At 41.3% G+C, this 23604-nt stretch overlaps 1 protein-coding gene across 3 annotated transcripts in view; it reads left to right on the forward strand.

Moving 5' to 3' along the window:
- Nucleotides 1-23604, forward strand: part of USP13 (ubiquitin specific peptidase 13) — a 134900-nt gene that overhangs the window by 88943 nt on the left and 22353 nt on the right. For all 3 annotated transcript variants that reach the window (XM_054479442.2, XM_054479443.2, XM_063662454.1), the window contains 7 exons: nucleotides 1652-1826; nucleotides 9327-9415; nucleotides 11811-11933; nucleotides 14125-14151; nucleotides 17744-17887; nucleotides 20647-20813; nucleotides 22340-22493. In XM_054479442.2, the coding sequence (XP_054335417.1) occupies nucleotides 1652-1826; nucleotides 9327-9415; nucleotides 11811-11933; nucleotides 14125-14151; nucleotides 17744-17887; nucleotides 20647-20813; nucleotides 22340-22493 (879 nt within the window). The remainder of the gene's footprint in view (nucleotides 1-1651; nucleotides 1827-9326; nucleotides 9416-11810; nucleotides 11934-14124; nucleotides 14152-17743; nucleotides 17888-20646; nucleotides 20814-22339; nucleotides 22494-23604) is intronic.

Here is a 23604-nt window from a genome sequence, read left to right on the forward strand (position 1 = left end):
TTTTTTTTTTGAGAAAAAAGTTTAGCAATTCCCTGGATGGCCCTTTTTCCTCTTCCTTGTGTGTGTGGGGTCACGGGTCAGTTTATGATGTTAATTGGAAAGTGATGATTATGATGATTTAAGATGAAACGATTTTCAATTTCTATATGCTCATGCAGTTTTTGATCAGCTTCAAAATCCTTTTGGTGTAGAAACAAGGGGAATAGGAGTCTGCTGTTTGTTTCCTTGTTAGAACTAGGCTTCAGTGGTTTCTCTTGTCTACCTCAGGGTTACTGACTCACATGTCTGCTCAGGTCCATGATCTTTTCTAACTCTGTTTATCATTTATTAGTGATAACTACTTTTTTTTTTTTCAGAAAGGAGAGTTATAATTTAGTCTCTGGAATTTGACTGTTGGGAACACCTAATGTTAGCAACCTAGATATAAGTACATCATAAACTGATTGGGGACAGGGGAATGAATTTTAAAACATCTAAGATGTGTTTAGGAAAACACATATGTGCATAAGTGTACTTAAAAACTGATAAATGAGTTTTTTTTTTTTTGAGTAATACAAAAGAAATGATCAGAAAGGCCATTCAAATCGATAAAAAATTGTGACTACAGGCTAGTTTCCAGGACCAGATCTGCTGGTGCTTGGGAGGTTCCTCTTTTTCCCTTAGTATTTAATCATTTGAGTAGGAATAGCACAGAGGCCTTCTAGGTTGGTTGCCCTGATGTCTGAGGTATTGGGTAACCTCCACAGGAAGTTGTCTCGGCAGTGTTGGTTACTGTCATGGGTTGTGTGATGGTGGCTAACTGCAGTCCTGTAGTTATCCTCCTCCTTGGCCTCACACCTCTGTGGGACCCATGACCTCTAATCATAGTTGCTGGTGGAACCAAATCAGAAAATGTGTAACACTGGATCTGGTTCTTGTCAGGCGCTTAGTGGTGGTTCTTTTTGGTTTTTTTTTCTGTTTTTTTTGTTTGTTTGTTTTTTTCTGCCTTTGGTTATTTTATTTTAAAACAGCTTAAAGTTAACAAGAATGTTTTTGTTAGTTTTGTGTATGTGTGTGTGATCATTGGCAAAAATTGATCCCCTTACACAATGTAACATCTCTTTCTGGCCTTATCTGTTGGGTTGTAGAGGGAGTGCTGATCAGGGTTTTAAGTCCAGCTTTGTCAATAATTGGCTGGTTTTGACTTTGGGCCTCAGTTCTTCAGCAAGGCAATGAAGAACTGGGAAGAGGTGAGCTCTTGGACCTTTTCTGGCTATAAAATACTCTGATGCGAAGGTCTTGTGTTGGGAGGATGGCATTTGAATAATCCCAGTATTGGCCTTTGGACAAACAAGATTCATGGGCATTTATATCACACACATGGTCTGACCCTCTCACCCACCCAGGCCAGGCCAAGCTCACACTTCCCTTCTGTCAGTTGCAAAGGGGAGCATGCAAAAAGATGTGAATGGCTTGATACCACCTGTCGGTGCAACTCTAAAGACAGCCCCAGAACAGCCTTTCAGCAGGCACATCTGGCTCTGTAAAGGACAACAAATAAGCAACCCTGGCCCAGCCCAGAAACCTTCAGGGAAGACTGTCCAAAGAGGGTGCTTTTCATTTCCATAGGGTAAGAGAGATTGCAAGGTCATTCATTTGCTCTTTCACCCAGATGAACTGATCGCTTATGAACTAACGAGAAGGGAAGCAGAAGCAAACAGAAGACCCCTTCCTGAGTTGGTGCGTGCCAAGATACCATTTAGTGCCTGCCTTCAGGCCTTCTCTGAACCAGAAAATGTTGATGATTTCTGGAGCAGTGCCCTACAAGCAAAGTCTGCGGGTGTGAAGTAAGTGTGTGTATGTGTGGTGGCAGTGGGGTGAGGAGGGGCCTTGAGAGGTGGGGACAGGGGTAAGGGAGAGGGAGTGGGTGTTATTTGTGTCTGTGTGTGTTTGTTTATGTGTGATGGATGGGATTATGGTTCACACACCCTAATTGTCGTCAAACTTCACTTGTGTGAGACCTGTCCAATAAAACAGGCCTGTGATTTATATTATGTGCTAAGGAAGGGTTTTCTTTTTTCTTTTTTTAAATGTAAGGTTGTGATTTATTCTCTATTAGGAGCCTTCCTTCCTTCCTTCCTTCCTTCCTTCCTCCCTCCCTCCCTTCCTCCCTTCCTCCTTCCCTTCCTCCCAACCTTGACCCCACCCCCAGCCCCTCTCTCACCAAGAGGATACAGCCAAGAAACAATCCTCTACCCCCAAATGGCAAGAATGACATTATTCATGAAGAAATTACAAAAATGCTTAAGACAGGCCTCCATATTTAAACTCCATTGCACTATATTTTAACTCCATAATTAAAGACTTGGTCTAGAACTTGGTTGGCTATGTTTCTCTTTGGAGACTAGGAGTCTCGGGACATCTCAAAGTGGACAAGGAAGTCTCCTGAGCATTGTTGAAACGAGCCGTTCAGGGTTTTGTCAGATGTCCTGTTTTCACATTATGAGGCTGGTTGTCAGACACATAAAAGTTTTTTTTTCTCCATCTGCCACCCTAGTTGATTTGATGCAGTCGAGTCCTTGCCAACACACTTCATATCACTGCACTTAATTGGAAAAAGAGTGCTTGCAGTGGCATAAAACAAAGGGAGGTCTGAAAGTTTGGCTCCAGGAGTTTTGCTACGTTCAGATATTCTTTGGCCATTTTTCTTTGAGGCTAAGATTGAGATTTTGGCTAACATAAAGGGGATTAAAGGATGGAACAGCTGGTGCAGGCTGTTTTTACCATGGCCTCATAGCAGTTCAACCTATACATATATATATATATATATATATATATATATAAAATTTTATATATAAAATGTATATATATAAAATTTTATATATATACATATAATATATATAAGTATTATATATATATTTTAGAGGGAGTCTCGCTCTGTCACCCAGGCTGGAGTGCAGTGGCATGATCTTGGCTCACTGCAACCTCTGCCTCCCAAGTTCAAGCAATTCTCCTGTTTCAGCCTCCTGAGTAGCTGGGAATGCAGGCACATGCCACCAAGCCCGGCTAATTTTTGTATTTTTTTTTGTTTGTTTTTTTTTGAGACGGAGTTTTGCTTTTGTTGCCCAGGCTGGAGTGCAGTGGCGCGATCTCGGCTCGCCACAACCTGCGCCTCCCGGGTTCAAGTGATTCTCCTGCCTCAGCTTCCCGAGTAGCTGGGATTACAGGCCTGCACCACCATGCCCGGCTAATTTTGTATTTTTAGTAGAGATGAGGTTTCTCCATGTTGGTCAGGCTGGTCTCAAACTCCCAACCTCAGGTGATCCTCCCTCCTTGGCCTCCCAAAGTGCTTGATTACAGGCGTGAGCCACCGCACCCAGCCAATTTTTGTTTTTTTAGTGGAGACGGGGTTTCACTATTTAGCCAGGCTGATCTCGAACTCCTGACCTCAGGTGATCTGCCCTCCTCAGCCTCCCAAAGTGCTGGGATTACAGGCATAAGCCACCATGTCTGGCCTCAACCTATATTATTTGTTCTCTGTGAAACCCCTCCCTCAGGCTTCTGCTATGTTTCAGATTGTAGAGTTCATATGTTAAAAACAGGAAAGCAAAAACAATTTATTTCAAAAAGGAAAAACAAGCCATATTTGTTAAAATTATTTTTAAAAAGCTCCCTATCCAAGGGAGATTAATAGTAGTTCATTCAGGTATCAGTTGCCCATCACTAGGTGAGTTTTTATCCTAGGACTGCTCAGTTATAGGTGTGGGTGGTTGTGTGTGTGTATGTTGTGTATGTGTGCACATGTGCATGTGCCTGTTTGTGTCCTTGCAGATAACAGTTGTTGAGTTCTCAAGTTCAGTGTGAGAGATACTTTATTACAACTCAGAGATATCTTTGGGCAGTTAGATCTCTACACACTCTATTAGTGATGGAAGCAATTTTTTAAAATCATTGACAGTAGGTTTAACACTGATTCCTCGAACATTTATCCTTTTCTCTTTGTGCTTTTATTCTGATTCCATTTTGGAGGTGGAAGGTGATTGTGGGGTCTGGAAGCTTTGAAAGCCCCAGCATCAGGTGTGAGCTGCCGACTGGGGTATTGTTCACTTGCCTGGCCCTCAGCCACCCCTTTCTGCTCTTCAGAAAAGGGGCCTGGTGTCTTAGAAGTGCAGGATGTGACACACTGTCTGTGCCTGCCTCTCCCTAGAAGTGTCCTGCCAGGAAGCAGCCTTTTCAACACCTGGAAATGGCCCATCTTTAAAATGGGGACTGAGAGGCGTTAGCTTTCCACAGAGAGGCAGATTCCCTGAGCCCAGGGCTAGTGGTCAGGAGACCTGGATTCTTCTCCTGTGTCTACCTTCCACCTTAGCTTCTGTCCTGGGGCAAAGTCACCGCCCAGTGATTCCATCTGTAATGGAGAAATGATGCTCTCCTGAATTTCTCCTCAGATGCTGCAAAATATTCAGTTGTAGGCAGTGCTAGCATATCTATCTAGAATCCTCGAGGAGGGGTTTCTGCTTCCTATAGTTCTTACAAGGACCTTTTACCTTTTCCTTTTTGTCTGCATACACACATGCTCTTGCATGTGCCTTTTATATACATGAGAAGAATTAGTACTGGGCATATCCAGTTGTTATTAATTGAAAACTGGTCCTTATGGGAAAGAAGAAGATGATGTTAAAGGTAATAAAGCAACTATCATTTCTTGCACATTTGTTATTGCCAGGTCATGTGTTAAGCACTTCCCATCAGTTATCATATTTCATCCTCTTAGTAGTCTGAGGTAGGTTCCATTATTTTCTCATTTTATGAAGGAAGAAATAAAAGAAGTAATTGGCCAGTAAGTGGCAGGCATGGGATTCATTCCAGTCTGATTGGGTTCAAACTCTAAACGCCTGTTATCAAGCACCCCCATATTCCTTGTCATGCTTGCTTATCCTTACATTTTCATAGAGCCTTGCTTTTTCTTTATTATACTTTATCATGTTTCAAATATTGGTTTTGAGAAAACCAGTTGAGTGGATTTCTAAGAGATGTTATTTTTATTTCCAGCAATGTAGGCTGTGATTCAGTCTATGTTTTGTTAATTTGGGGCCTTGGGTTTTTCTTTTGTTACACCCAGAGCCTGAAGACCAGGAAGAGGCAAAAAATGTCCTAAAGATCTTGGCAGATCTTGCATCAGTATGGGCCAGGCCTTAAGACCCTTCTCTTAAATGATCATGAACAGACTGTGTCTGGGAAGAATATTAGTGCTTGGAAAGTTTATTCACCCAGCAAATATTATTGCTCACTTAGCATATTCTAGGCAATGGGTTGAACAAGACCTAATTCCTGCCCTCAGATGGCTCACAGATGAAGAGTTGAGAGGGAGAGGTTTTTACTTACCCATTCTCATTTATAAAGAGAAAAGCATAGTGTGGGGTTGCAGAGCACAGACTCTAGGTAGATGCCCAGTGTTTGAATGCCCAGTCTAGAACTTATTGGTATGTGACCTTGGTCAAGTGATCTCACTGCCATAAGCCCGGCTTCCCTATCTGTAAACTGGGGATAATAATGGTACTTTCTTTACAGGGTTGGGGTAAGGATTAAGTGAGATAAGCCATGTAAAGTGCTTCACACAGGGCAAATATAGGATGGAATTGTTATTTCTGTTATCTTTATCTTCGTTTTTTTGTTTTTGATGATATAATTTGAGTGTGGTGGATTAATGATCATATTTTCAACAAGTAGACGGGAAGATTATGGTTTTTTTTAGTTGTTAGGTTTTCAATACTGTAGACATCTTAATGTCTTAATGTCAGGAAGAGGTACAGTTTATATTTCTTTCTCAATAAAATCTTTATCGTATTTTTGCCTTAATTGTGATTTAGCGAACAATCAATATATTTTAAATAATGTTAACAGGTTGTTAACAACAATACAATATTGTTGTTGGGACATATTATAAGCACTTTATATGTCTTAAATCATTTAATTCCCATAACAGCTCTTTGAAGAAAATTTGCTGTCTATCTAGATCTCTTTGAATGATTTACATTCTAATGATCTTTATTAAAAACATACCATTTTCCAAGAAATATTTTAATTCCAGAAATTAATTTTAGAAATAAAAGAATAAGCTGAGCATAATTTATAACTTTGCTAGATTTAACTAACTTGATGTCCCCAAACTGCAATAAATGAATGCAAACCATAACTTTTGAGATTGATTTGAACAGATATATTGAACAGTTACTACATGTGAGCGATTCAACTTGAGACCCTACAGAGGTTACAAAGATGAATAAAGAATGTTTTACCCAATAGGGCAAATATTATGTGAACACCATCTAAATCTACTTTCTGGTACTTTTAGGTTGGCAGCTACCCATAACACAGTGATATGTTAAATTATCCCTGCCCCAACCTTGAGTTATTCCACTACCCCTATTATGGTATTACAGCTGACACCCCGCCTGGATACTGACCACAGAGCAGCTTCAAGAGTCTCAGGGATCCTGAGTCATATTTTGGAAATTATTGGTTTACCAGTGTCTTTTGGTTGATTTCACTGTTATGTATTTTCCAGATTTTAAGCTAATGTGGTAGGAAGAGGAGGTAAGAAAAAGAACATTTTTACATTAAAATATCATGGCTGGGTGCGGTGGCTCACATCTGTAATCCCAGCACTTTGGGAGGCCGAGATGGGTGGATCATCTGAGGTTAGGAGTCTGAGACCAGCCTGGCCAACATGGTGAAACCCCATCTCTACTAAAAATACAAAAATTAGCTGGGCATGGTGGCAGGTGCCTGTAATCCCAGCTACTCAGGAGGCTGAGGCAGGAGAATCACTGGAATCCGGGAGGCAGAGGTTGCAGTGACCCGAGATCACGCTATTGCACTCCAGCCTGTGTAACAAGAGCAAAACTGTGTCTCAAAAAAAAAAAAAATCTATATCTGTCTATCTATATATATATACACATATGTATATGTATATATAAAATACCAGACGGAGTTTGTTGTTTTTTGGTGCAGTTGAGGACTTGGTGACATTTAAATAAGAATAATGTTTATTACTGCTTCTCAGAAGAAAAACCTAATTAGAGATAATATATAATTTCTGGAGAGTGAGCCTGGCTAATAGTAGATTAGTTGCCTGGGATGATAAAGCTCCTGTTTTCTGAATTGCCTTTATTCTTCTACCAACTTTGTAATGGAGAATTTGAGATACAGGGAATTTAAATAACTTGCCTGGGGGTAAAATACTGATAAGTGACAGTTCAATTCAGCATCCAAGGCTTTATAGCTTTTACCTCTTTCATGACAAAATAATCATGCTAATTCCTTAGGTATATACAGTACTTTCTAGTGTGCCAAGCGGTTTCACCTCATTCCATGAACATTGCACGGCCTGGCAGGTAGACATGATTAGTAAGTCCATTTTGTAGGTGGATCAGGGAGTGTCAGTGGTTTGCCCAGATTTGGAGTGAATGAAGTGGCATTTTCAAGACCCACATCCACATCGTTTGTTTTTTGTCCTGTGTTCTGTCCCTGTGCTGTGCCTTTTCTCTGACACTAGGGGGCAGCAATACATTTGCATTTGTTTTTGTTTTTTTTTATTTTATTTTTTTATTTTTGTATGTTTATTGGTCATTTGTGTATTTTGTTTGGAGAATATTCAAATACTTTGTTGATTTTTAAATTGAGCTATTTGTCTTTTTATTGTTGAGTTGTAAGAATTCTTTATATATTCTGAATATAAAGTCCCTTAACAGATATATGATTTGTAAATATTTTCTCCCATTCTGAAGATTGTCTTTTTACTTTCTTTTTTACCACGCCCAGCTAATTTTTGTATTTTTAGTAGAGATGGGGTTTTACCATGTTGGCCAGGCTGGTCTCGAACTCCTGATCTCGTGAGCCACCTATCTCAGCCTCCCAAGGTGCTGGGATTACAGGCATGAGCCACCGCGCCCGGCCATCTTTTCACTTTCTTTCTTTTTTTTTTTTTTTAATTATTATTATTATACCTTAGGTTTTATGCATTTGTTTTCTAAATTCTGGGAAGATGCATTACAAATAGAAGGCAATGACTTAGATTTGAAAAGTGGAATAGGGGAGGATATTCTAGAATTTTTTATTTTAAAAGGTATCTGTGATACCTATAAACAGCTCATTTTCTTTTTTACATATACCTACCACACCCACATTGACTACAAATAGAAATGGTTGTTAAAAACAGGATGATAAATGTGGAGTGAATGAGCTGGAACTAGGGTATGAATTTGGTGTACAGGTTGAACAGTCTGTGTATAAAATTGCCAAATCCATGCCCAGGAAATTGAGCCTTTCTGAAAGTTTGAAGAGGATTCAAGATACTGGTACTGTGTATTAATTTTAAACTTCAAGGCCCAGATTCAGATGTTTTGGATACTTATCCCATAATATGTCTACCCCTAGGATCCATGTGGCCATGGATTAAGTGCTGCAATATTTCAATGAGGCCCTGGCATTTCCAATAGTCAACCTCAGCCAAAGTTTCAGTAAGCCCTTCGTCTGCCAACTCTGTGCTATAAGACAGTGATTCTGTGTGGAAGTGGAAGTGGAGGTGGGGGTGTTTCAGGATCACCTGGGGAGCCTTTTCAAACCCCATATACATGTATACCATGCATGCATGCTGTAAACAGTTAAAACTATGTATACTAAATTCTAGCAAGGATTTCAGAAAAAACATGGCTGAAAAGCACTTTTCAGAAATATAAAACACCACAGCAAAGTAAAAGTAACAATTTTGAAACAGGTCCAAAAGCATTCTTTTTTTTTTTGAGATGGAGTCTTACTCTGTTGCCCAGGCTGGAGTCCAGTGGCATGATCTCAGCTCACTGCATCCTTCGCCTCTGGGGTTCAAGTGATTCTCCTGCCTCAGCCTCCCGAGTGGGGATTACAGACGTGCCCCAATCCCCACTAATTTTTGTATTTTTATGCCCGGCTAATTTTTGTATTTTTAGTAAAGACAGGGTTTCACCATGTTGGCCAGGCTGGTCTTGAACTCCTGACCTCAGGTGATCTGCCCACTTCGGCCTCCCAAAGTGCCGGGATTACAGGCGTGAGCCACCATGCCTACCTAAAAGCATTCTTAAACGATAACATTCTACATTAAACATTTTCTTCTTGTGAAGAGGCCAGGACAAATGAGCAGGGGAGAGCGAATGTGTGTCCACTTACATGTCTGTGTTTGCGTGTTCCTCCTCTTCAGTTGAGCCATTGGAATGGCCAGGTGTGCCTCAGACAAAGTTGATATGCTTTTTGAACTGTATTCACAATTCTTATTGCCTTGTTTCATTGATATATCCCCTTGTGTTTCCCAGAACATCTCGCTTTGCTTCATTCCCTGAATACTTGGTAGTGCAGATAAAGAAGTTCACTTTTGGTCTTGACTGGGTTCCCAAAAAATTTGGTAGGTATCTTTTGCATGCTTTTGCTTAAAACATCGAATGAGCCATTTAAACAACATGGCATGTGAAAGAGCCCATGTAGTTGGCTGCCACAAACAGTTCCATTTCATTCTTCCATCATTCTCACCTTTCTGTTTTGCATCAGAGTATGTGATAAGAACTGACAATAAAAATTGCCACCTGCTTACCCACCCCTCCAGTTATGGTTTCTGGAATGACCAAATTCTAAGAGTGTAAACAGAATCCTCACATTGTCAAATAAACAGTGCTTTCCAAACTTTAATGTGCATATGAATTACCTGGGATCTTGGTTAAAATGCAGACGCAGATTGGGCAGGTCTGGAGTGGGCCTGCGATTCTGTGTTACTAACAAGCTCCCACGTGATGCTGATGCTGTTGGTGCTGCTGATGCTGTTGGTGCTGCCGATGCTGTTGGTGCTGCTGGCCCACAGGCCACACTTTGAGCAGCCAGTGGTTGAAGATGCAGTCGCCTCTTAGGATCTCTCTTCTGCCTCTGAGCAGGCAGGTGTGGCTAATGACATTCACTTAATAAAGTAGAAAAAGCCAGTTGCATTAGACAGTAAAACAAAAGGATGTGATTTTGGCTTCATGAGGTTTTCTTCATGCTAATTTTTACAGTTCCTGACCATTGTTGGAGGTTAATTTTCCAGACAATACATAACAGCCTTTCTCCAGCATTATAATCTAATACAAACGGCGTTACTAGGTTGTCCTCAGTGGTGTGGAAGAATGTACAGTTTCTCAAGCAAGAACCTTGGACTATTTGCCAGTCTTTTAAAGTTTTTATGTTTTTAAATACTTAAGAAAAAACCTGACTCAATCTTATGCTGGTTAACTAAGCGCTCGTCTGAAGGGGATAGGTAAAAAGGATGTAGAATCGGCTGGAGTGATTTCCTAGAGAGCTCCAGCACTAACAGTTACACAGCACTTGTTTGCCACATGAAATTGTGCTGGGCTGTAACTGATCCTGCAGGAGATCCTGCCTTTTCCTGGCAGAATAGTTTTGTGAGCAGGGGAAGGCAGAGGGCAGGATGCTGACAACTCAGCTTTTCTTCCATGGACCTGAAAAGCACCTGAGAGAAAAAACTTTCTTGCTCTGAAGGCTTTGAATTGCCTTGGAAATAGTTTGCTTATTTTCTTTGTCCTTGGAATTTCTGTACTGGAATACAAAATTTGAATCATATTTCATTGACTTGCTGAATTTTAAGGAACCTCAAAATGTTCTTGAATGAACCTGAATTTTTCTCTTAAGGAGCAGTTGTATTGATTTTGATGGTCAGTTTTTATGTTTGGTTTTGCTGCCCCCTGAAATTTAAATTTGCTTTTTTAAACTAAGCTTTGTTCTTTGGGTTGTTGTTTTAAAGTAGGATTTATGTACCTGGTATCATAACTGATTTGGGGGACAGTATTTTCAGGTTGTTTGCTAGCCCAAAAGATGTATCCTGTACCAACATTTGAACCCATTTTTCATTATTATCATCTGAATATGTGCAGCACTAAATCTTGACAGGGTATTAGTCTGACAAATTTTGTATTTGAATAAGTCAACACAATAAGAGAGCCAAGAAGTTAAAAGAAAGTACTGTAAAGAATACACTTGAGATTCAATTAATTTCTTTAAAACTTCATTTATTCAATATCTTAGTTAGAAAATCCACAGTACCCATCATGATCTAAGAACGGGGTTGCATCATCAAATGGGGTTGCAAACTCAAATGCCTAACAAGGACAGGGTAATCATCCAAATGAAAGAACTGGGCTGAGTATAGGAGGCTTGTAGCTAGCCATCTTGGCCTAGCTTGGGTGTTCCCACTTTGAATAAAAAGATGAACTAGAAAAACTGCCATAAGACTCAGAGTAGCACAAATATGATGCTCAGGGAGCAACAAGGAGCAGTGGGGTCTGTGTCAGACTAACATTGCACCATTGTCTAGGGTAGAAACTGAGGATCAGCTCCAGATGGTTGTTACCACATGAGAATGTGCTACATCTTTATGCTTTTCAAAATAAGCTGGAAATCTGGATTTTACCTTAAATCTTCTGATTTAAACATTGGAATTTGTTGTCCACACTTTTAAAATATCAAACAGATTGTGTCTGGGCCACACATGGTCTATGGGCTGCCAATTTGTGACCTCAGGCTTAAATGGTTTGCTCTTGTTTGGGGTGAAATCCTGCCACCCACTGTATTTTTCCCTGGGTTCTCCACTAATATCTGATTAGTCTTCATGAACCTGCTGGTCGAGCGACATATTCTAGGGAATTGAAAAACATCCCTTAGCTCTGTCTAGACACATGCATGTAGAGTTATAGTGCTGGTATTATAATAAGGTGATTATGGAGAGCCTAGTGGATATAATCTCTCTCATTTTGCAGATGTTTCTATTGATATGCCAGACCTACTTGATATCAACCATCTCCGAGCCAGGGGGTTACAGCCAGGAGAGGAAGAACTTCCAGACATCAGCCCCCCCATAGTCATTCCTGATGACTCAAAAGGTACCATCTCCTGCCAGGAGAATATGCTCTACCCTCCCACCCTGTTCTATAGGAACAGTCTCTTTCTTCCACCACTGTGTTGCTGCTACCACCACCACCCATTGGGGGTCTAGCTGCCTTGCTATGATGTAACCCACCACTGACACAGAAGGGAGGCATGGCTGCAACAGTAAACATAAAATAGACATTGTAAGAGGCACAGATCCATCATGTGTGGTTGAAATGGACAGTTTTTTTCTGTAGGCTTTTAGTCTAGGGAAGCTGTGTCATTCTTGGGAGTACCTTTGGACAACCTAAAGGGGAAATTGAACAGCGTGAGTTGGTTTTAAAAACTGTGATGGCATCTCACCTCCCCAGCTTTGTTACTGCTTCATAGAAAGGAAGAGATTTGAGTTTCTCTTTGACTCTGTGACCCCGTCACTGGTCATTGTTCAGAATACATAACTCTTTTTTTTTTTTGAGGTGGAGCCTTGCTCTGTTGCCCAGGCTAGAGTGCAGTGGCATGATCTCAGCTCACTGCAACCTCCACCTGCTGGATTCAAGCAATTCTCCTGCCTCAGCCTCCCGAGTAGCTGGGACTACAGGCGTGTGCCACCATGCCCGCTTAATTTTTTTTTTGTATTATTAGTAGAGATGGGGTTTCACCTTGTGAGCGAGGATGGTCTCGATCTCCTGACCTTGTGATCTGCCCGCCTCGGCCTCCCAAAGTGTTGGGATTACAGGCGTGAGCCACCGTGCCTGGCCTCATAACTTTTTAATGGAAAAGGATATGCCAAAAATAGTTGTCTCGCCTTTGTGAGTTCAAAAACAGTGTCAGAAAAATCTTGGTTTAATTATTAGCTCAGTTATCCTGATGAAATCAGTTTCATTCTGGCTTTGTTTGCTCACCTGTTTACTGTTTATCTTCCTAATGAGTAGATTAACTCATAACGACAGAGCACTCTGGGACCCTCTGCTAAAGGTTTTCCATCAGTTAAACAGTGAAGGTGACCATAGTCAGGTATAAAGGAAGGGTAAGATGAGTCTAGAAGGAGCAAGATAGGATTCAGATAGGCATCTGTATTATGTTGTTCTCTAATGCTGGGTCAAATGCTAAATTATAGAGAAAGAGCAGAGAAGGGACATTCTAGATCACGTAGTACAGGTGGTTCATTAAAGGGGTTAAAGAAGGATCAACGTGGGCATCAGATAATACAAGATGGTTTATTAGTACTGCTCCAGCTCTCTCTGATGTTCATAATAGAATCTTTGGTTTGTAGTTATACAGAGATCTTAGAAATACAGAGAGGGCCAGGCATGGTGGCTCACACCTATAATCCCAGCACTTGGGGAGGCCAAGGCGGGCAGATCACGAAGTCAGGAGATTGAGACCATCCTGGCCAACATGGTGAAACCTCATCTCTACTAAAAATACAAAAGTTAACTGGGCATGGCCGCACGTGCCTGTAATCCCAGCTACTCAGGAGGCTGAGGCAGGAGAATCGCTTGAACCAGGGAGTCGAGCCGAGATTGCGCCACTGCATTCCAGCCTGGCGGCAGAGCGAGACCTTGTCTCAAAAAAAAAAAAACCCAAAAAACAAACAAACAAAAAATACAGAGAGAGGCTGGGCGCAGTGGTGCATGCCTGTAATCCCAGCACTTTAGGAGGCTGAGGTGGGAGGATCACTTGAGCCCAGGAATTTGAAACCAACCTGGTCAGCATAGTGAGACACTGTCTCTACAAAAAATAAAAAATTTAAAAGTTTGCCAGGCGTGGTGACTGGTGACATGTGCCTGTAGTTCCAGCTACTCAGTAGGCTAAGCCAGGAGGATCACCTGAGCCCAGGAGGTCGAGGCTGCAGTGAGCTATGATTGCTGTACCACCCTCTGGGTCTGGGCGACAGAGTGAGACCCTGTCTCCAAAAAAAAATTTTTTTTAAAGAAGAAATAATAGAGAGATAATAGGGAAATAGTAGTTTGTTAGGATAATAATCAAAGCATCATGTTTTAACTAACCTAAACTCCTGAAAGCTATTACTTTCTCTTATTACTGAGGCTGGGGTGGTCTGTGTGTGGTTGAGGGATTGACAACAGTGTATGGTCCCCAGGAGTGGGGAGGGCATTGGGAATGCCCTGGTTCAATGGGTTTTCTTTTTCTAAAACTCCTTGACATGGTTTGGTCTCATTTTCTGTCCTCTCCTTTAATTTCCAGATCGCCTGATGAACCAATTGATAGACCGTATGTATCTTTAAAAATGTTTCTCAATGTCCTACTATTGTTATTAATCTGATGAATTTGTCTGTGAGAGTTCAGTAAAGAGGCATTGTTCTGTACGTGTGTGTATGCAGCTTTTCCCAGGCGGGAACAACTCCGTGTCTGCTAGTCAGTGACACGCTGATCAGGTGGCCCGTGGGGCTCAGGAGAGTGACCATTAGCATGAAGCTAACTAGCCCTGGGTCAGAATCTTGGCCTGCCGTTTATGACTGTGTGACCTGGAGTAATTTACTTACCTTCTCTGAGCCCCAGTTTCCTCATGTGTGAATGGGGCTAGCCATGCCCTTTCTTCCCTCTCTGGCCACTGAGTAGACCTCTTTGTGCAATGGTGGCACAGTGGTCAGTCACTTTTTCCTATCCTGCTGTCAGACACATAATGAAGACACACAGCTGACAGGACATGATAGTGTTAATTAATGCTCTCAAGGATATTAGTTTGATTGGATTGTTTGTTAATTTTATAGCCTTTTAGTTCCTAATCCTGTGGGAGTTGATACTCTTGGTTTTCTAGAAAGAACATAAAAAATAAACGATAGACAATATTTAGATATTAACTAGGAGAAAGAGAAAGCATTTAACACTAGATACTCTAAATCTTTTGGTCTGTAAAGTCTTTCAAGACAGTAACTAATATTAATTTAGGAGTTTCAATCTTGCACATTGCGAATGATTGATCATGAAGTTTAAACCTCCATGTCTCCTTTCTTGAGACAATGTTTTGCTGATTGTTAGAGGAGTAATTAGAGTCAGCAAGGGTCAGCCTGCCATGATCTTCACATGCAACCTGGTAGGACTATGGGTAGCCTGGGACATACTATTCCCACTGCGAATAATCTAATTGTAATAGCCACTGCTAAAATTTTTGAATGCTTACCATGATCATTTAGCATTTATTGTTCCATAAATTCTTTCAACAGTCTACATCTCTACTTTTTATAAAACAAGGTCCCAGATCTCATTGGGACAGGTCTACAACTCTACCTTTTATCAGAAAGGTCCCATATCATCGTAGGAAGGGCAAGGCAGGTGACATTTTATAGAGGATCAAACTTCCTACATCTAGGAAGTTTTGGAGACTGAAGACCTGGGACCAGAACTAGGGCTAGGAGTTACCTTGCTTCTCATGCCACTAGACTATCCTGGCATGTGAGAAGTTTGCTGGTTGCTCCTGATGCTGTGGAGAGCTGGCCTGCAGGATCTCACTCCATGGGAAGTGATGGGCATTGGAATTCACTGTGCCAGAGGAGCCTGCCTCCAATGGTGAGAGCATGCAGCCGTTTTTTAGTGTTGCTGGTTTGGCCATTTATTTCCTCCTGGATCTAAGCATGCTGTCTTACCAACAATCAGGAGAAAATAAAACTATCTCTCATGAACTGACATTTGCATCCTACCTTTCTTAAATTTTTTTTTTTTTTTTTTTTTTGAGACGGAGTCTTGCTCTGTCACCCAGGCTGGAGTGCAGTGGCACCATCTTGGCTCACTGCAAGCTCCACCTCCCGGGTTCACGCCATTCTCCTGCCTCAGCCTCCCGAGTAGCTGGGCCTACAGGCGCCCGCCGCCACGCCTGGCTCATTTTTCGTATTTTTAGTGGAGACGGGGTTTTACTGTGTTAACCAGGATGGTCTTGATCTCCTGACCTCGTGATCCACCCGCCTCGGCCTCCCAAAGTGCTGGGATTACACACGTGAGCCACTGCGCCCGGCCCATAAAATTTTAAAAAGAATAACTTTATTTTCTCATTACAAAAGTAAAAAGTCATTTAGAGACTATGGAGTAGGCAGAAGAATCATCCATGGTTCCATCACCCATCTATAACCACTGTTGACATTTGGAATATATCGTTCTATTCTTTATTGTGCCTGGCTCACTTTATTTTTCACAAAAATGGAATTATACATTTCTTTTTTTTTTGAGACGGAGTCTCACTCTGTCACCCGGGCTGGAGTACAGTGGCACAATCTCGGCTCACTGCAACCTCTGCCTCCTGGGTGAGCCAACCTCTGCCTCCTGCGTGAGCCACCGCGCCCAGCCGGAATTACGTATTTCTGGTCTAATATTATAAACATGTATCTTTGAGATTATATCTATATCTATATATCTTTTAAGACTAAAGTCTTAAGAGATGTTGAAAGGTGCCCTACAGAGTTTCATAGTTTCTTTACTGTAGGATTCTTTATTACAGAACTTTTGAGTCTTCACTGTGCTAATGCACATCATGAATTTCTAAGGAGAGGATAGACTATGTAGGTTTAAAAACTTATTTGATCACAGAAACCCCGTTTTTGATTCAACGGTTACATCTCTTAGAATACTAGGATCCTGTAGAACACAATTTGGGAATCACTGTTGTCCAACATTATTGTTTTCTGAACATTTGACCTGGATAGGATGTTCTATGTATCTTCCTTGTAATAGAGCACTTTGGTAAATGCATTTTTTTTTTTTGAGACGGAGTCTCACTCTGTCACCAGGTTGGAGTGCCGTGGCGCGATCTCAGCCCACTGCAACCTCTGCCTCCCAGGTTCAAGCGATTCTCCTGCCTCAGCCTCCCAGGTAGCTGGGACTACAGGTGCACGCCACCACGCCCAGCTAATTTTTGTATTTTTAGTAGAGATGAGGTTTCACCATGTTGGCCAGGATGGTCTCCATCTCTTGACCTTGTGATCCACCTGCCTTGGCCTCCCAAAGAGCTGGGATTACAGGCATGAGCCACTGCGCCCACGTGGTAAATGCATTTTCAATACAAAATTTTTGTAGAACAGCTATTTCTCTTCTCATTTCTTTTCCTGATTGACAGAAAATTGACAGAAGTTTTAGTAGAGTCCTCAGGACATGGAAAACCCAAGGGATATATTTTATATTCCTGTTTTTTCTCCTCTTTTGGTATAATTTGAGAACAGTGTATATGTGTATGTATCCGTACATACATACAGATTTACACATACATCTCTATCAATATCTATATGTTATTAACACAAGAAAACAAAAGCCTCTGTATCTGAGCCCAAATTACTTTGTAAAGCCGTCTCTTAATGTTTTAAACTTGTATAATTAAAAAACGAACTTTTTCCTTCTATACTTAACATTTGCACTCTCCATTTTCCAGAGCTGCTTGCTTCCTATGATTGCCAGATGTATCTGTAGGCCTGCAGTAACTTTCTGTGAGGTTTAAGGAACAGGCTTTTAGGGCTGTAGATAGAGCTTTCTGTTCAAGTTTCAGTCATAGGAGAGGCTGCCGTAGAGGTCTTGAGAATGCTGTGAAATAGTTCTGGGAATACACTAAATCTCCCCATATGAAATTAGAGAATCGTTTTTCATTGCTTGGATTTTCCAGGTAATTAACCTGGTTCCTATGTGGGTCAAAGATATAAACTTAGCCCAAGTAGCTTTAATATTTGTGTGGCTTAAAACAAAACTAAACAAAGTAAAACCATTATCTACACCCAACAAAATAGCACTTTCTTTGGGTAGCATGTGGATAGGAGAGTGAAGAGTAGTTAAGACAAGAAGCGACAGTTTCCTCTTTCACACTAGAATATCCTGTTGTGCTCTATAGCATCAGACATCGATGAGTCATCAGTGATGCAGCTGGCCGAGATGGGTTTCCCGCTGGAAGCATGTCGCAAGGCTGTGTACTTCACTGGAAATATGGGCGCCGAGGTGGCCTTCAACTGGATCATTGTTCACATGGAAGAGCCAGGTAGGTGGCGAGAAAATGGAATGGCTTTGGAGTCTGATGTGACCCTCAGTGATGCTGAGTCCTGGTCCTTCCAAGGTCCCTGTGGATATATCCCTAGAAAATGACTTTATAGTTCCTAATCTGCTGCAGTGGAGGAGAAAGCCAATCTTTGTCTTTCTTCTTCTTTTTTTTTTTAAAAAACAACAGCTTTAGGCCAGGTGTGGGGGCTCATGCCTGTAATCCCAGCACTTTGGGAGGCCGAGGTGGGCGGATCACGAGGTCAAGAGATGAAGACCATCCCGGCCAACATAGTGAAACCCCATCTCTACTAAAGATACAAAAATTAGCTGGGCATGGTGGTGCGTACCTGTAGTCCCAGCTACTCAGGAGGCTGAGGCAGGAGAATCACTTGAACGCAGGAGGCGGAGGCTGCAGTGAGCCAAGATGGCACCACTGCCCTCTGGCCTGAGTGACAGAGCGAGACTCTGTCTCAAAAAAACAAACAAACAAAAAAACAACAAAAAAACCCCAAACAGCTTTACTGAGATATAATTCACCCCTTTAAAGTGTATAAGTCAGTGGCAAAAAGACCAATAGAAAGATATGGGATATACTTCTAACTAAGCGATGATGAAAATTTGAAATGGAAACATGGGCATGAAGACATGGAGGATGTTTAGTTAGCTTTTTCTTTTATCTACTTTATTAAGCTATAATGCATATATTCATCTGTTTAAAGTGTACATTTCAATGGTTTTTCGTAAATTCAGAGTTGTGTAACCATTACCACTGTCAAATTTTAGAACATTTTGTACCCTCCAAAAGAAATCTCATACATATTAGCAGTCACTCCCCATTTTCCCGCTAACCCCAGCCCCTGGCAACCACGAATCTGTTTTCTGGATCAAGGGATTTGCCTGTTTTGGACATTTCATATAAACGGAGTCATATAATATAAGGTCGTTTGTGTTTGGTTTCTATCACTTAGCATAATGCTTTCAAGATTCGTCTATGTTGTAGCATGTGTCAGCACTTCATTCCTTTTTATGGTAAAATAATAGTCTATTGGGTTGGGTTTGGTAGCTTACGCCTGTAATCCCAGCACTTTGGAAGGCCAAGGCAGGAGGATCATTTGAGGTCAAGAGTTCGAGACCACCCTGGCCAACATGGTGAAACCCCGTCTCTATTAAAAATGCAAAAATTGTCTGGGCATGGTGGCAGCCACCTGGAGTCTCAGCTACTTGGGAGACTGAGGCAGGAGAATTGCTTGAGCCCAGGAGACGGAGGTTGCAGTGAGCTGAGATCACGCCACTGCTCTCCAGCCTGGGCAACAGAGTGATACTCCATCTAAAATAATAATAATCATAACCATAATAATAGTCTATTTTATGGATATACTATATTTTATTAATCTTTATCAGTTCATGGACATTTGGGTTATTTACATGTTTTGGCTTTTATGAACAATGCTGCTATAAACATTTGTTACAAGTTTTTGTGTGGATGGACATTTATTTTTACTTCTCTTGAGTGGAATTGCCGTGTCATATGGTAACTCTATATTTAACTTTTTGAGGAACTACAAAACTGTTTTACACAGTGGCTGAACCATTTTACATTTCCACAAGTAATGAATGTGAGTTCCAATCTCTCCATATCATCACTAACCCTTATTATTATCTTTTTTATCATACCCATCCCAGTGGGTATGAAGTGGTATCTTGTGGTTTTGGTTTGCATTTTCCTAATGACTAATGACGTTGAGCATCTTTTCATATGTTTATTGACTGTTTGTATATCTTATTTGGAGATATGCCTATTCAAATTCTTTGCCCATTTCTAATGAAGTTATCCTTTTATTATTGAGTTCTAAGAGTTCTTTTCAAATTCCAGATACAAGTTTCTATGAGATATATGATTTGTGTTTTTCCCCCCATTCTGGTGTTTTTTCACTTTCTTGATGGTATCGTTTGAAGCACAAAAATTTTTAATTTTGATGATGTCCAATTTATCTTTTTTTCTTTTATCACTTGTGCTTTTTGTGTTGTAAATAAGAAACCATTGCCTAATCCAATGGCAAAAAGACTTACTCCTATATTTTCTTCTAAGATTATTATAGTTTTAGCTCCTATATTTAGGTCAATGATCCATTTTGAGTTAATTTTGTGTATGATGTGAGGTGAGGGTCTGACTTTATTCTTTTGTATGTGGATATCCAGTTGTCCCAGCATCATTTGTTGAAAATAATGTCCTTTCCCCACTGAATGGTCTTGTTGAAAATCAGTTAACCACAGGTATATGGTTTTATTTCTGGAATCTCAATTCTATTTAATTGATCCGTATGTCTGCCTGTATACCAGTACCAGACTGTCTTTTTTTTTTTGAGGCAGAGCCTTGCTCTGCTGCCCAGGCCGGAGTACAGTGGTGCAATCTCAGCTCACTGCAACCTCTGCCTCCTGGGTTCAAGCGATTCTTGTGCCTCAGCCTCCTAAGTAGCTGGATTACAGGCATGCACCACCATGCCCTGCTAATTTTTGTATTTTTAGTAGAGACAGGATTTTTCCATGTTGGCCAGGCTGGCCACGAATTCCTGACCTCAGGCGATCCACTCGCCTTGGCCTCCCAAAGTGCTAGGATTACAGGCATGAGCCACCGGGCCTGGTCCAGACTGTCTTGATTATTATAACTTTGTAGAATCCTGTTTTTCCTTGTTAGTGTTGTTTCGGGACAAAAAAAAAAAAAAAAAAAGGAAAAGACTTGGGTGTGGTTATTTTTCTCAGATTTTGCTGAGCCGCTGACCATGCCTGGTTATGGAGGGGCAGCTTCTGCTGGAGCCTCTGTTTTTGGTGCTTCTGGATTGGATAACCAGCCTCCAGAGGAAATAGTAGCTATCATCACCTCCATGGGATTTCAGCGAAATCAGGCTATTCAGGCACTACGAGCAACGGTGAGCATGAGAGACTGTGTGTGTGTGTGTGTGTGTGTGTGTGTGTGTGTGTGTGTGTGAATTTATTTCTGTAGCAGTTGAGACTTTCCAATGTACTTTGATCATTTTGATTCATGTTTGATTCTCTGTGAATCTCATAGCCCATAAAGATTTATTTGCATATTATAAATATAAAGCTAAAATGAATGATTTTCACACAGAGAATAAGGAGATAATAAATCTGGGGTAATATGAGCAAACTGAGAGAAACTTGATATCATCTTGAATGTTTGTTAACAGAGTGTCAGAAATTTGACTTGGAGGCTGCTTGTGGCCCTAGAGGAAAGAGGGATGCATGAAATCCCATGTTCAGTAAGAAGTCCTTTAGGAGATAGAATGCTTTTCTGATACCAAGACCTTGGATAAATGTCTCTTAAAAGTCCTCATAGAAAACTGAATGGCTCCTTGGAATTCTCTGCTGCTGTTTCTCTCTGCAGAAAGAGAAGGTTCTTCTGGTAGCCATGAACTTCTTGATACCAAGAAACAAGGGACCCTGAAACTACAGGGTAGACGATTCCCTTCTGCAGTGCTGATATCTGTTTAATCTTGAGGGAAAGTACTTAAAAAACAAAACAAAACCCATCCTTCCTGGTCACACCATAATCCATTTTTGAGTAGATATCTGCTCTCAATTACTTCTTGCCTATCCTGATGGGGTGGCTGCTAGGATCCGTTGCTGAGGTCACAGTGGCTCTTGATTGTCTCTCATGAGGATGTGACTAGGACAACCTGTCTCCCTTTAAGATGATTAAAATATCTCAACCAGAGTTTGTTTTACTTGGGGTGCTTTCTTGTGCTCCACTCATTTTATTTGCCTGTTTCATTAGAGGTTCTATATCTACACAAATTCTTCCTGCCAGTGATATCACAAGCTGAGAAAGATGGAAATATTTTTATGGTCAATTAGTTTGAAGTACATGGAGTTCAGTTTAAACAATTATACTTAACTAATCAGTGTTGTTGTCATTAATCAAGATATTAATCTTGTCTTTACTGGAATTCAAACATTTTACCAACATTCTAGGAGAGAAGCCTCTAACATAGTACCACACTGGCATCCCTCTATTATTCAAAGTTATCTGCAGAAAATACAGTTGGTAGAGAAGGTAGTGTGTGCAATTAAATTGGCTTTAAAAAGAGCTGCACTTAAACAAATGCCATACCCTTGGTTATTCCACACCTATTATCAGCATCTTCCTGGAGAAAGGCTGAGCTAACATTGATATAAGCTTTAGAATGCTGATCTGCTGCTTAGAACTGTTTTCCAGTGAATCCAATTACAGATGTCAGCTGGGAGACTTGCAGAATGCCATGCCAACTGAATGTGCCTGTCATGCGGAGTCACAGCTTCTTACTCAGTGGCACTTAGGACTAATTAATTCAGGCCTCCTTCCCTATCTGCTTGACATCTAGTTGAAATGGTCAGGACATAGTGAGGCCTGAGGCTGCATGCATTGTAAAAATGTGTGTTTCTTTTTTGTTGTTAGAATAATAACCTGGAGAGAGCACTGGATTGGATCTTTAGCCACCCTGAGTTTGAAGAAGACAGTGATTTTGTGATTGAGATGGAGAATAATGCCAATGCAAACATTATTTCTGAGGCCAAGCCTGAAGGACCTAGAGTCAAGGATGGATCCGGAAGTAAGTTCTTGCCTTAGAGGCTGTCTGAGCAGTCAGGAGTATACATTCAGCTCATGCCCTTCCCTCCCGCCACGATAAAGTCAAGCCTTTGCCATCATTCAAAAGTCAGCACAGATCCCATCTTCTTCGCTGTTTTTTTTTTTTTTGAGACAGAGTCTCACACTGTTGCCAGGCTGGAGTGCTGTGGCGCGATCTCGGCTCACTGCAACCTCCGCCTCCCGGGTTCAAGCCATTCTCCTGCTTCAGCCTCCCAGGTAGCTGGGATTACAGGCACCCGCCACCACACCCAGCTAATTTTTGTATTTTTAGTAGAGACGGGGATTCACCATGTTGGCCTGGCTGGTCTCTATCTCCTGACCTCGTGATACGCCTGTCTCGGCCTCCCAAAGTGCTGGGATTACAGGCATGAGCCACTGCCCCTGGCCAGATCCCGTCTTCTTAGAAATGGTACAGTTTGCCACTTTGCATAGGCCCCGGTGATCTGATAAAGTCATGTCAGAATCATGTTGCTTGGTCATGTGTGTGCCTAAGTTGAGAGCCAACTTTGATTTTGTCTGTTCCTTTGAGGTAAAATTTCTTCATGGACCATGGGAGCTTTTGTCAAAAAGAGAACATTTGTCTTCATGGTAGTGTTTTTTGAGTAGTAGCAAAGTGGTCTCATCCTTGATCATATCCTTACCCATACCAACTACTGATAATATCCTGAAGGGTTGTCTCAGGATGACAGGAAGAGGTGCCATAGGCCATTGTTCTGCCTTTTAATAGCAAACACTTATGTATGTCACTATGTGCCAGGCACTGTTCTAAGCACTTTGCATATCAACACTCATGTAATCCTCACTACAACTGATTTTACAGGTGAGAAAATAGAAGCACAGAGAGGTTGGGTACCTTGCCAAAGGCCACACAGCTCTTAAGAGATGGAGCCAAGATTCAAACCCAGAATCCTTATTCTTAACCTTTGTGATATCCTGTTTCTTGGGCTGTCATTGCCTGTAGAATAACATTCAGGCTCTTTAGCTTGGCATTCAGCATCTCCTCCAGTCAGATCCCAGGCCACCTGGTCTCCCAGTGTCACTTCTATACTCCCTATACCTGCAGCTGGGATGCC

Source organism: Pongo pygmaeus, chromosome 2, assembly GCF_028885625.2.
Source record: "Pongo pygmaeus isolate AG05252 chromosome 2, NHGRI_mPonPyg2-v2.0_pri, whole genome shotgun sequence".
In the NCBI taxonomy this organism is placed as follows: Eukaryota; Metazoa; Chordata; class Mammalia; order Primates; family Hominidae; genus Pongo; species Pongo pygmaeus.